Raw genomic sequence first — 13,305 nt, 5'->3', positions numbered from 1 at the left:
GCTGTAATCTTATGGCTTAAGGAAAAATTGTTGATGATGATGTGACTTTGATCTCCTTCTAAATCTATTGTAGAAACTCAAAAAAAAGCCACAGGGGATTCTTCTGTGCTTATTAGATAGAGATATTTTAACCCAATTCCCAGCCTAGTAACTAAATTTCAGCTGATTCGTGCTCCTAATCTTTTCCTAGAATGCATCTGGCTAATTCTGACCCTGAATCTTTGCCCTGATTTCATATATCATTTCTACCCACTCCCCCTCCTCTCCCTCGCCTTTCACTTCCACTCTGGGATGTAAAAACGTTTTCATTTCACCTGCAGCACACAGTGTTGAGTAGCAAGGTACTGACCAGTAAGGGAGGAAGAAGGTATGCTCAGTGGTCACAACACAGACAATATTGTGGTTAAAATCTATGTGTGATCCTCCTCCCTGGCAGCTCCTTCTAGTGCAACCCCAAAACAAGCTGCTTCTCCCACTCCCTAAAGGCTGTGGGTTTCTTTCCACTCTTCTGCCCTCTCCTTATCTCCCCCTTCTGAACCAGCCCTCTGTTACTCACAGGAGCTGGGAATTAGTGCTGTTTTCTCTCTCCCTGGAGAAGCCAGTGTCTCACGGTGTTGTACCTCTTCTCTGCTGAGCCTTGTTCATCTTGGCTGAGGAGGTAGGCAAGCGTTTCTGGAATGCTACAGTTGCTGTTGGCAGGAGCAATGTCATGGCTGGCCCAAACTCAGCTGAGTTTGTGTTGTTAAATATTAATTTTGCCCATCTCTGCAACTCACCATCTGTCTCCCAGGTCACTGTCCTTCCCAGCACCAGTCAGGGCCTGCTACCACCCTGCTCCCCATCCTTACCTTCACATGCTTTCCACTGCCTCCCACTTCTCCAGGTCTCTCAGCGGCTCTCAAGTCATCTGGGCTGTGGGATTGCTAAAAGCTCCTCTGCAGAGCATGTTACTTAACCAAAAATGACTCTTCCCCTGAAGCGTTCTGTTTAGATAGTAAGAGGGATGTTTCAAATACAAACACTGTAAAAACCCCCAAAACGTCCAATTTCTGTCATACTTTCTCCCAGGTAATAAATAGGTTATGTAATCAGTCTAGAGGGAGCTTCTGGGAAGCTGGAGGGTCTCTCACCAGCTAACTTCAAAAGGGACAAGAGTTTTAATTGCGCCTCACTGCCAGAAAACAAACCGACAGCCTGGTGTCTGACACAAGTAGGAGACAGTCTCTTCACACGGAGATGTAAAGATCTATTATTAGTACAACAGCAATGACAACAAAATCTTCTGAAGGTTTAAACTCGTATATTTGGTGCTGAAGTGCTGTGACAAAGCAATTCCCCAGCACAGAATACTTCCTTGAGAAAAAGAGCAAAGTGTGCTGAATGGGGCGGTGGGGCTGGGAGCTCTGGAGAGGTATCTTATGTGACCTTAGAGCTCACTCTGGCTTAGACTCAGAGTAAAGGGTCTGCTTGAAACTCTCAGATCACTCATGCCTAGAATTCACCTACATTTGTTTTAGCATCAAGCAGCTATAGAACACAATCTAAAATGGTATCTGTCCAACCTCTAAAGCATCTCTCTAGTGAGACTGATGGTTCTCCAGTCACCAGGGGATTGAGGCCAGCAGTACAGATCACATACCCTACCAAATGGCTAGCTGTTGCCAGGTTTATACCACATCACCATGTGGGTAAAGTCTGAAAGCAACACCTTCCACCAGTCATTGGAACAGACAGTGTAGCTGATACATTTTTCCTAACCCTGGCTTACTAGCTAGTTCAAGTAGCCACAACATTCTCACCACTTGTGCTGTGAGAAGCACTTGTATTTTAGGGTTAAATCCCTTAAGGCCAAACACTAAACCATACATAATAGGCAACAATAATAGAGCAGGATTCTAATGTATGATTAATGTATATAGTACTTTGATTTAAAATGGGAGGCAATAAATGATATATATATGAAAGATCAGAAATGTACAGGGATGCATAAGGTTGTACATGTTTATAATCAAGGCACTGTTTGCTATATTGCTACTGACCTATCACCCATCTGTTGACCTTGTTAAACATGCTTATGATGTGTTTATTATAAATGGTTTAGTCAGTAAATAAATTAGAACTCCTGCTGGTACAGTGTGCCAGCCCCAGCTTGCCCATTTCAACTGTCAGTAGTGTACAGCAGAATCACACGTGGCTTGAGCTTTCAAGTGACTTCATTTCTAAAAGCATTGGAGGCACCACATCAGATGTGCTGCACGTCTGTTGTACACAAACTGATTCTATTTTTCCTTCCTTCTTCTGCAGGAAATGTCAGAAATATGGCATGGTGCTTGCTTACTCTTGCAAGAAAAAAAAGTGTCCTTTGCCATACTAATGAGGACAAATGCCAAACTGCATTGACATTACATGTGTTATACTATCACCCAGGGAAATGCAAGCAGTAACTGAATAGTAAATGGATATTGATTTACAACCCCAGGTGAAATTAAAACAGTCATTCTCAGCGTGCTTGGGCTGGGCTTTTTTAGCCTTCTTTAATAAACAAGGTTTGCAAGTTCTTTGTGGCAACAGTCAAAAGATAATACAATATTTACACTTAAATTGTATTTATACCATCCAAGAATATGTAGTAATTGACATGAAGGAGGTAAAAGGGCAAATAAAAAAGGATTTTTACCAAGGGGATGGCAAGCATTAAAGCTAGAAAATGCAAACAATGCTTGAGACCTGTGCTTAATTTGAGTTTTTAACTCCTTTCTCAATATATTAACAAAAGATTTTTAAAAGTATTAAAATTTATGCAGAAATCCAAGCATGATGTCATCAACAACACACAGTGTCACTGTTTCTCCTTATTTGTAATGAGCTGTGTGTGTACCACATCCTGAGGGTTAGGACTGGCTGTGGATACAGCTCTCTGAAACATCAATAAAGGAATGGTAATTCCTTTTCCTAGTGGGAATTGTCTTCTTACAGCTAACATAGGTTGGAGAACAAATACTGCCAGTGACAATAGGGGAAATATTCTAAATCTGATGGTTGGGGTAAATAAAAAACCCTGATCACAAATCGTTTCTGAGCCAGGAAAAGTGATTCTATTTTCAGTTCAACACTCATCATTCTAGAAAAAGAAGACCTTGAATTTCACAATCTGAGAAATACTCATTTAAAACTAAGTGGAAAGATAAACAGAATGAAGGTTTCATACTCCAAATGTCAAATACTGGTGAGCTTTCTAAGTCTGAGGTATTGAACAACAGCTAAAATTATCAGAAATCTTCATTCCAAACACCTCAGAAGGAAAAGCAGCTGGCCTACTCCTTCTAACACCTCCAGTAAGTGTATAAAGAACAAAGGAAAAGGGGAGAGAGAAAGCTGGGAAGGGAGGAGGGAAGAGAAAGATTTAATCAGTGAAAAATATTTCCTCAGGGGTCAATGATATGAAACCAAACAAATCACTGCTGAAGCAGACTTTCAAAGAATAAGGATTCACAGATATACAAGAAACTCAGAGCTATACAGGAAACAGAACACCACAGAAGTCTCTGCAAGGCTCCCACACATTAATGGCACACCTCTCTTTTCCTGTAAGAAAATTGTTTTCTTTGGATTTTGTGTTCTTTCCATACTTTTTCAAGTTTTCCAGGTGTACAATTGCATATTCACAGCTGCTCCTCACTGCAAACATATACAAAGTGTTTGGGCAGATCCATTGTACAGCACATGCATCACAAATGTCTGTGTCTCTGTCCAAAAATCTGACACTCACAACACCTTTGCTGATGCTCACTAAAAGTCCAAAGCTTTGAAAAAGTGAGAGGAAAAAAAAGTCCATTGCACTTCTCACTGTATATATTCAATATTGGCGGTTTCCAGACTCTTTGGACAAAGACTACTTTATCATCAGCCCTGTGAGCTTTGACTTCACAAATTAATTTGCTTAAAAACACAATAAGCGGCACAATCCTGTGGATCACTTGTTGGAAAACACTATTCTGCTTTGCAAACATTGAAAACACTAGCAGAATGGATTGTATTTTAAACCCAGAGGATTAAAATGTCTCTCAATTACTTCAAAAGAAACTTTTCCCCATGACAGTAAGTGTATAATTAATAGAAATACAGAATGATATAGTGAGTGTATAATTAATTCACTGGCCAACTCTCTTGACACAGCATGTCATCTTTCAGGGCAGGCTTCTTTTTAATTGTAAAACAAAGTACTGAGCACAGGGTAAAACCTAAGTTTACCCAACAATATCTGAATATCTGAACTATCTGGCAATATCTGAACTTGCTGTGAACTGCAGTAGATGGCATCTACAAAGTTCTGTATAAATATCACTTATCTGTATATATATCCCTGGTGACCACTATCCCTTGAATCTTGAGGGGCTGTCAGGCTTTCTCATCCCTATGTCCTGTTCTGGGCTCCCCCAGCTGAAGAGGGACAGGGAACTGCTGGAGAGAGGCCAGCAAAGGGTTGCCAAGATGATCAGGGGACAGGAGCATCTTCCTTATGAGGAAAGGCTGCGGGAACTGGGGCTGTTCAGCCTGGAGGGGACTGAGGGGGGATCTCATTAATATTTTCAAATATCAAAATGGTGGGTGTCAGGAGGTTGGGGGAGCACTTTTTTGTGTTGTATCCAGTGACAGGACAAGGGGTGATGGGATGAAGCTGGGACACAAAAAGTTCCATTTAAATATAAGGAAAAACTATTTCACTGCTGAGGTGAGGGAGCCCTGGCACAGGCTGCCCAGGGAGGGTGTGGAGGCCCCTTCTTTGAAGGTCTCCAAAACCAGCTTGAACATGTTCCTGGGTGACCTCATCTAGGTGGTCCTGCTTCTGCAGGGGGGTTGGACTAGATGGTCTCTAAAGGTCCCTTCCAACCCCTACCATTCTATGATTCTGTGAAAGATCTGTGTTCAAAACATTTGGAAAACCACTCCAAATGATTTCTCAGTCATGTGAATTTTCTATCTTTTCTTATTGGTAGCATTTTCATGAAAGCAACTCTTCTGAGATGCACTCCAAGGACAAAAGAATCTCTATATTAAAGATCTGATAAATCCTTTCCAAGGAAATCTCTTTCTTGCTTCATGCACTGACAGATATGTAACCAATGTATCATGCAAGAAAAACAATGACCTTTATATAATTATCAGAATCACTCCGAAGTGACTATATTTTTAGGCTTTTACCCACAGCACCTTACAATTAGCAAGCAGATATTTAGTTGGTTAATTTGTTGCACTTCTTAAATTAACTTTGTCCACATCATACTGTTTTCTCCAAAACTCAGGCAAATTAAAATGAACTCAGAGAAATAAGTGCTCCCGGTTTTCAACTCTGACAAAGTCGCTGTGGTTTACCACAAATGAAAAAGTAAAAGAGACTTTATAGTTCTGAGAAGGATGCAATCAGTCATGTTGCTCTGTGCTAACATCATATTAACCTTGAGTCCTTCACAAACACTAGAGCAATGCGTTCCAAACCATTTCTGTCTTTGAGACTGACAACAGTAGCCTTGTGTTCAGCATCTGAACACCAAGAGCAACATTTCCCAGTTGGATTTTAGCCACAGTAAAATTTTAGTCCCTTAAAATTGAATTCACGCATCTAAAACCTCACGAGACCCTTTCAAAAGTAGCCCCATCTTCAACAACCTTGGTTTCAAGGAAAGACCAATAAAGATGTAAACTGCACCAAAACTAATCATGTGGCTATGACTCACATGAGAAATTGATGTTGAAGCATACTTCCTCTGACTCTAGAGCAGAACTCTTCACCCTAGTGTTACACCAGTTTGGCACACCAGTGGAGTTACTCTACCTTTCCTTGGTCTTCCTTTTCTGTTTGTGCTCACACTGTGAGGACACTTCCCTGGCCTCAGACTAGCACGTTAATATGAAACCTCAGTAACACAGAAACCATCATCAGAAAATATTTCAGGTCACTATTTTGATGCAGAATTGGTTACCTCATTATGTTGTTCTTTTTCTGTTTAAATCTGTACATTACAGTTAAACTACACTGTAAGACATTACAGAAATCAGTATCATTAGCATGACAGTTCCTTGGTGGTGCAAGAAGCAGAAGACAGCACCCTAGATAAAAGAATAGAGGCAGAAACTTCTCCCCCTTACTGATTAAATCAATTTGAGCAGACTTCCACTCTGCCAAGATGCTAATGATATTGCCTGGGGAGCTGCAGATTAGCTGAGACTCTACTCGATGAGCAATGACCTAAGCAACTGGGAAGAGTGACTATTTCTGCTGAGGCACAAAGTAGCTGAGGGAGCATTACACAAACAGAACATCAGCATCAGATGTAGGCACAGCTCGAGCAACTAAAAAGGTTTCTATTAAACAATATCCCTTTCCCCCAACTACTTTTAATGTGGCACCTCTGAGGGGTAACACCTCACTGGCCGTGACCTGTGGCAGTTACGATGTTCTCTGTCTCCACTTTTCAAGGTTATTCTTAGCCCATGCAGAGACATTTCACTTGCCATGCACCCCTTGCTGAATCAGTTTCCCAGAGTGAGATGTGCTGAAAGACTTTGAAATGAGAATCCTTGCTATGTCATTTAAGAGACACTGAACAGAAGTACCGTCTTTTTTCATCCCTTGTTCTAACCTAGTTTCCAGGAACCATTGCAAGGAAGGAAAATTCCTTACATGTGTGCATGTGGCTTTTACCCTGTCACTACTCAGCCACAGTCCATGCCCTGCCAGATATATCTTTCAAGCTGTTGATAGTACTTGAGAGCTTAAACGGGTGAGACCAGTCAGCCTGATGTCACAGGAACAAAATCATGTATTTATCTTGATATTGTGTCAAATGTAAGCAATATCCACTCTAACTTTTACCTACTTGACACAGTTTTAGTGCACCAAAGTCTGAATCCAAGGCAGCCTGTGACAAGAGGGATCTGTATAAATTATTCTTACAGGACACTTGAAATGTAATGGGATCTTCTCTTTGTGGATACCTTTCTGTAACTCTGATTTCCTGTTGTAAATACAGTTGAAAAATTAAAAATGAGGAAGTATAACATGTCTGCAAGTCATAAATAACTTCAATGCTGCAAATAGGAGACATTACACCCCAGGTAAGACACAGAGCCCTCACCTGTAGATAGTACCTGTAATGGTAGCTGAATGCACTGTTTGGGTACAGTCGAGTTAAGAGGTTGTTCTTTAGCTGGCTGTCACTGTAAGATCTCGTCTCAGCCCTAACAGGATCTCCTTCAGCCTTACTGGCACCATGGCATCCATGCTCATTCCCTAACCCAGTTCTGTCAAAATGTTTTGGTTGAGTTTAAGAACCAGCTTTTAAAAGTGTTTAAGCTAACCTAGATCATTTTGACAGAACCAGGCTGTTGAACAGCTACGTATGCTGTTACACTGGCAGAGCTGAGAAGGCAGTAAACTATGAGGACAAGAAAACAAGTAAAATGCAAAAAGGATATGAATCACCCGTGGTCAAACAATGTACCTGACTGCAATTCAGTGATGAAGTAGCTCATGTGCTTTTGTTATGCTACCCATCTTGCCCAAATTTCACTAAACTATTTAAAATAAGCTTTGTGCAGTTGCCCGGGTCTTGGAAGCTGAGAACACGGGACCCAGTAGATCATCTGCACTGCTAACAGTAGGTAAAAAGTTGAAATTCCATTGTCTTTTTTTTTTTCCAGCTCTGCCTCCATCTCCTGGTTGAAAACGTGGAGTTTAGGTTTCTCTCTAGTGATGCCTTGAGAACGGTACTCAGCAGGGTGAAGCCCTGATGTGGAAGTCTGTGTGCACTTACAAACAGACCAAACTTCATGAAAGCTGAATACAATGGGTACAAGTCAGTTTGGATATATGGCTGAAGCCTCATTTTGTTTGAGCACATTAGGAAGAATCTTCTGAGAATGGAACCATTGCCAAATAGTTCTCCCAGTGAGAAGCTGGTTTGGATGAGTGGAGCTCAGGGAAGTTAATACCCCATACTGAAAGGAAGCAAGCAGGACAGGACAGAGCAGAGCTGAGAGAAAGGCTGATGGGGAGAACTGCTCTGTAGGCCAGGTAGGGGCTGGCTTTCATAACCAAAAAGAAAGCAGAGAGCAGGAGAAAAGCCCTTTGTGATGCTCCATGGTGAGCCAGTCAGAAAGCCAGCTCTTTCACCCAGCATGCTCCCCTCACCTGTTTCATTCCTGCCACTCGTACATAGGCTCTGGAATTGGAGGCAAGAGCTGGAAAACAAAAAAATACAATCCAAAAATACATTTTTTTTCCCCACATAAAAAATAAAATCCTGAAGCCATAGGAGCAGTAAACTGTGGAAACATTCTCCTCATGAAATTCTACTACCTTCATTGCCCCCAGAGAGATCTTCTCTGTAAGTGAATCCCTCCAATCTTGTATATAAGCTGTAAATGATTAGGCTGAGAAATATTTGGCCCATAAAGGTAACCATGGGGAAGATGAGATGGGGTCAAGCCATCATTGGCAGTTTAGGGAAGAAAGAGAACATTTTCAAGGCCATGAATCACCTTACCACTTCTGGAAGCACCTTCTTCGCAAGATCGTGGATAGCTTTAATCACGATACATATAGATGACAGGAGGAATATGACACCCAAGATTACACAAGCTCTGGCAAAGGAAGAGAAAAATAAAGAAATGTTAAGAACTCATTTGTATTGTCAATTCTCCCACTGCTGAAGAATAACACACAACAGAACATTACTAATAGAAAAATCTTAAGGAGCTAAAATAGCGACTTGAATTAAAGAAGAGAATAAAAAGAAATGCCCAGTTCCTCTCCAGTTCTTAAAGTCTGGATAATATGCAAGAAGATAGTGTTTCAGAGTGAGAAAGATGTCTCTTTTGCTCCTCATCATTTATCAGAGTGCTCTACTGGTCTGTTTTCCTTTGTTTTGACCTTGGAATGGAAAAAAATGAAGGGAATTTGTTCTCTTTACCAAAGCAGGACAAATGTCTGGTAAATCTGGTTAGTAGCATAACAGGACCTGATACATCTGTTTCCTCCCCAAATTGCCAAGAAAATCAGTATTTTAAGTGTGGACATCAAAAGAAATCAGCAAGTTAGGTGCATCACTTTGCAGGCTATCCAGGGGTCTCTCAATACCTAAACAAGGATCAGAACATCATCAGATTAGGTGCTATGCAGAATTAGAGTCTCTATCCTGCTCTGCAGAGCTTACAGTCCTGTCTTATAAAAGGAAAAAAATGAGTTAAAGATGGGAAGATAAAGAGATTAAGTTTAGTGTAGGACTCATGCACAATGAGGCTTAAAAAGCTCATAACATATCCAGAACTTCATAGGAAAGAAGAAATCTCCTGCTCTTGTTCAAATATATGGACTAATATTCTGAGATGGAGTTCTTCTCACTATGAAATTTACTGGATAGAAGGCTTTGATTTCCACTGCACAAACAATAACAGGCAGTCTATTACATTTTGGTAATAGCTCTTCATATAAAATTCTATCACCATAAACAGATAAACAGTAGGAGCAATTTTAATGTTTAAAGCATGAAATAGTTAAGAAGTGATATCTACATGTACCCTTTTTTTCTTCAAAAGTTGTATCTCCTCTGTGTTTAATCATTTGGGGTCTCTCTGTTAGCTCAGTTTACAGATGCTATAAGCATTCCAGTTGCATGTTACTGTTCTCAACAACTCAGACATCAGGCCATCTGGAGGTTGGCAGCACACGTAATATTTACATCAGGTTCAACCTAGAGACTGCAGTTGAACTGGCATTGCTCTGCCTTGGGTCAGAAGAGTAGCTGATCACTTTAATCCCCAACATAAACAAACACCAAACTATGCTGTGGACAATCCCCATAATCCTATAGACAAGTCATCAGTAAAGGGGCTTCCCTTCTACAGAGGAATACAGACAACATAGAGGCTCACATCCTTCCTAGCAACACAGGAGGTGAGGCAACATAGCCTCATCTAGCTATGCCAGATGAGGTGCTCCTCTCAGATAGGCAAAGCTCCAACAGATCAGTTTTAACAGAGATGTTTAACTTCTTTGTAGTAAACTGCAAGACAGCCCTCATTCTAGTTAAACACAACCTGTTGCAAAAAGTTGAAAGAAAGGGCTCATGACAGCCTAATTGCTCTGGAGTCCTTCCCCTAGACTCACAAGAACAAAAATCTGGCTCATCATCTGCAATAGAGGAAGAAACTCACAGGGTGGATTCTCTGCAATCCTGCAGCCAAGAGGTAAACATCAAATGGTAATATGGGTGGGAGGAAAGTTCAGCTTCCAAAAGCAATGAGCAAAATTCTGCTCTGTTGCATACTTGCAAGCAGGTCCCTCGTCTCCATTAGGTTCTTTTTTTGCATTTTCACTCTATCTGAATGGATCACAGCACAGAGATCTGTCCAGAGCCATTTTTAGCTCAAATTTGAATCAGACTAAAAAAACCTTGTTTGATCAAATTCCAAACTTTCCAATTCCACCTCTGTGTGTTCTGTAATATTCTGTAATATTTAGCACTGCCATAACCGTATAGAAACGTATTACAAGTTCTGCTCATGGCCAGTGACAAATGCAGGCATTAGGTAACTTGAACATAGAACTGGTCCACAAAAGTTGGCTGACTTGCCTAAGGCCATTTGCAGAGCCAGTGACAAGCTGACATAAGATACATACAGTTCATGCAAGAATATGCCAACATGTCACCTGAAAGCAACAGTAAAAGAAAAGCTTTTCTATTATCATTCCCAGAAGGCTTAAACCAACACAGCCACAAATCTGTGAATAGGAAACAATGGATTAAACTTCTTTGTGCCACTATGTATTGTTGAATGCCAAGAGTATGGGAAAGAGAATATAGTAAAGCATCATCCCCACCCCTTAGCCTAGCTAGGCAAATATTCCCTAAGGGCATGACAGGAGTCTGGATGGTACAAGTCTAATGTGTCCAGGGAAGCAGCACTTGCCCTGGCCATTGGTTTGATTTGGTTCTCGTGTATGTTGGAGAGTTCAGGGTAATCTCTGTAAGCTTTGCAACCATCCAAGCCTAACATTTTCATCTTTGCCCAAGCCAACAGATTGAGCTGTTTTTCATTTTCCCTATGTCAGTTTTCCTACGTCAAAAGAATTCCCATACACCTACTTAACCAGAAATAGCTGAAATTAGAGAGAAAAAAAGGAAAATGTTAATAACAGTGACAAGAGTATTAATAGCAGAGAAATGGAGGCTGAAGCTTGAATCAGCTTTCAGTTATCATATTTGGCAAGTCTAGCTTTGCCGTCATACACTGGCTTTTGGAATCCACAGCCATGCAAAATTTGTGAGTAATAGCACAGTACTTTCAGTACAGAAACACATGTTTCTTGCCATCTTGAGTGTATCAATTTACCTGCAAAACCACTAGAACAAAATACTTCATAGCGTTTTCTTTCAGTCTCTTTTACCAGAACAACGATTTCTATCAAAACTACAAACCATGCAAAATTCAACTACAAATGTGTAAAGTAAGGAAGCTCCAAAATTTCATCTGAATTTTTTAACTGTAGTACATAATAAGTAATTTGTAGTTGGTTATTGATGGCTTGCTTTACTTGCAAAGCATTACACAACAGAAACTTTAATACAAGCCTGCTAACTTCCATCTGCTACCAATTACTCGTCTGCTTTGTAACTAGTGTTTCCAACTGCACACGAGGGGTGTTAGTGCCAAGGTTGCTGGCAAACGCAGATTTGTTAATAACGTTCAATTAAATTAGATGAGCCAACTCCTGTTTCTAAACAAGCTCAAGTCCACTCAGAAGTAGCCATAAAAATTAATGAAAGAAGAGTTATAAAGAAGCAAGGTTTGACTGAAACCCTAGTGAAGATTTTACAGATAGCTCTGGCTTGGAATCACCAAAGTGTAATGAATGCTTCTCAATCTCCAGGTCCTCCACCAACACTGTCAGCAATTCAGACACTGGAGTAACTGATGGTCCAGCCAATGCCTTCATATTCCAGAACATTGGTATCTTCTTGCTCTCTGACCAGTTACACCCACGATGAACACTTCACATATCATATGTCACCAGGACCACTGCTATTGGAGATCACGTGTTTCTTTCATAGCTATGAAAGAAACATGACCTGAGTCAGTACAAGAGCTTCTTACTAAGTATCTACTACATCATCAGAGATTTAATTTATTGATTACAGAAAATAATTCATTACTACAAGTTTGGAAGGCAACAGGAAAGATTTAATGAAGAATGCATGAAACTGGAATTTTCCTCAGTTCCATGTAATTTGTTGCTCCTAATTAAAAAGAGGAACAGAGACAATTTAGCCAAAACATTTTAAAACATAATGGAAAACCATAACTTTACTTTCAGAAGCAACAAGCTTTCTGCAATCTTTCAGAACAGAGTGTAGTTTAAGGAATAACAGACTAATTCAGAAAGGATAAGATGAAAGCATCTCTGATATCCAGGCAGTAATCAACTTTTAGGTCAACTAAAGCTCCAACTTTCAAAGCTGGTTCTTTTTTTTTTAAAATAACAACACTGGGAACGTAAAACTAATTAAACCTTTGGAAAAAAAAAATCATTAAATTGTCAGTAAAGAGAATTTAATACTATGATTTAACACTGAAACTACTTAGTCTTCTTTCAGCAGATCACGATCTGCCAAAGATACTTCTTGGTGTGTTTTTGACACAGTAGTTCTATCTGAAAATACAGAAGATAAAGCATAATTTGTTGTTTTGAAAAATGAACCCATCAGTTTTGTCAGGTCTTCAATATAACTTTGTCACAGATGAAACATACTGTTAAATCAGCTGTACTGCAGCCTTAAGCATCAAGAATTAAATTCTTTTGACTTTCAAAACTGACAGAGACTTTTTACAGCTGTTAAGTGTCACTTACTCCCAGCTTTCTTCCAGGGGAATTCAGAAACATGATTATGTCTAAACCCTAAAAACTAAACTCACATCTCCAATCTAAATCTTGGTTCTGTGTGTGCTACAACATGACAATTTCCAAAAGACACTCTTCTGAAAGCAGCACAACCCATATACCACTCATTTATATTTATATGATCCCATAAATATCCATTTTCCATCAAACCAGTCCCGGATATTTGCACTCACACCCGTCAAAATAAGATCAGTGTAACTGTATTACGTGACATAACAGCTGCCATCTCATCTTCTCCGTAACACATTCCTTGTATGGTGCTCTAATAGACACAATTCTTCACTTGGACAACAAATTCTTACAACTCATAAGGAAATCACACAAGGAAATGTATCACTGTAAGA

The 13,305-nt window shown here is 40.1% G+C and overlaps 1 protein-coding gene across 1 annotated transcript in view; it reads right to left on the bottom strand.

The window, feature by feature from the left end:
- TMEM163 (transmembrane protein 163) overlaps positions 1 to 13,305 on the bottom strand; it is a 93,953-nt gene that overhangs the window by 9,451 nt on the left and 71,197 nt on the right. The window contains exon 5 of the mRNA XM_062004777.1: positions 8,547 to 8,643. Coding sequence (XP_061860761.1) covers positions 8,547 to 8,643 — 97 coding nt within the window. The remainder of the gene's footprint in view (positions 1 to 8,546; positions 8,644 to 13,305) is intronic.

The sequence above is a fragment of the Colius striatus genome, chromosome 11 (genome assembly GCF_028858725.1).
Source record: "Colius striatus isolate bColStr4 chromosome 11, bColStr4.1.hap1, whole genome shotgun sequence".
NCBI classification, from domain to species: domain Eukaryota; kingdom Metazoa; phylum Chordata; class Aves; order Coliiformes; family Coliidae; genus Colius; species Colius striatus.
This window is presented reverse-complemented; position numbering and strand designations above follow the sequence as displayed.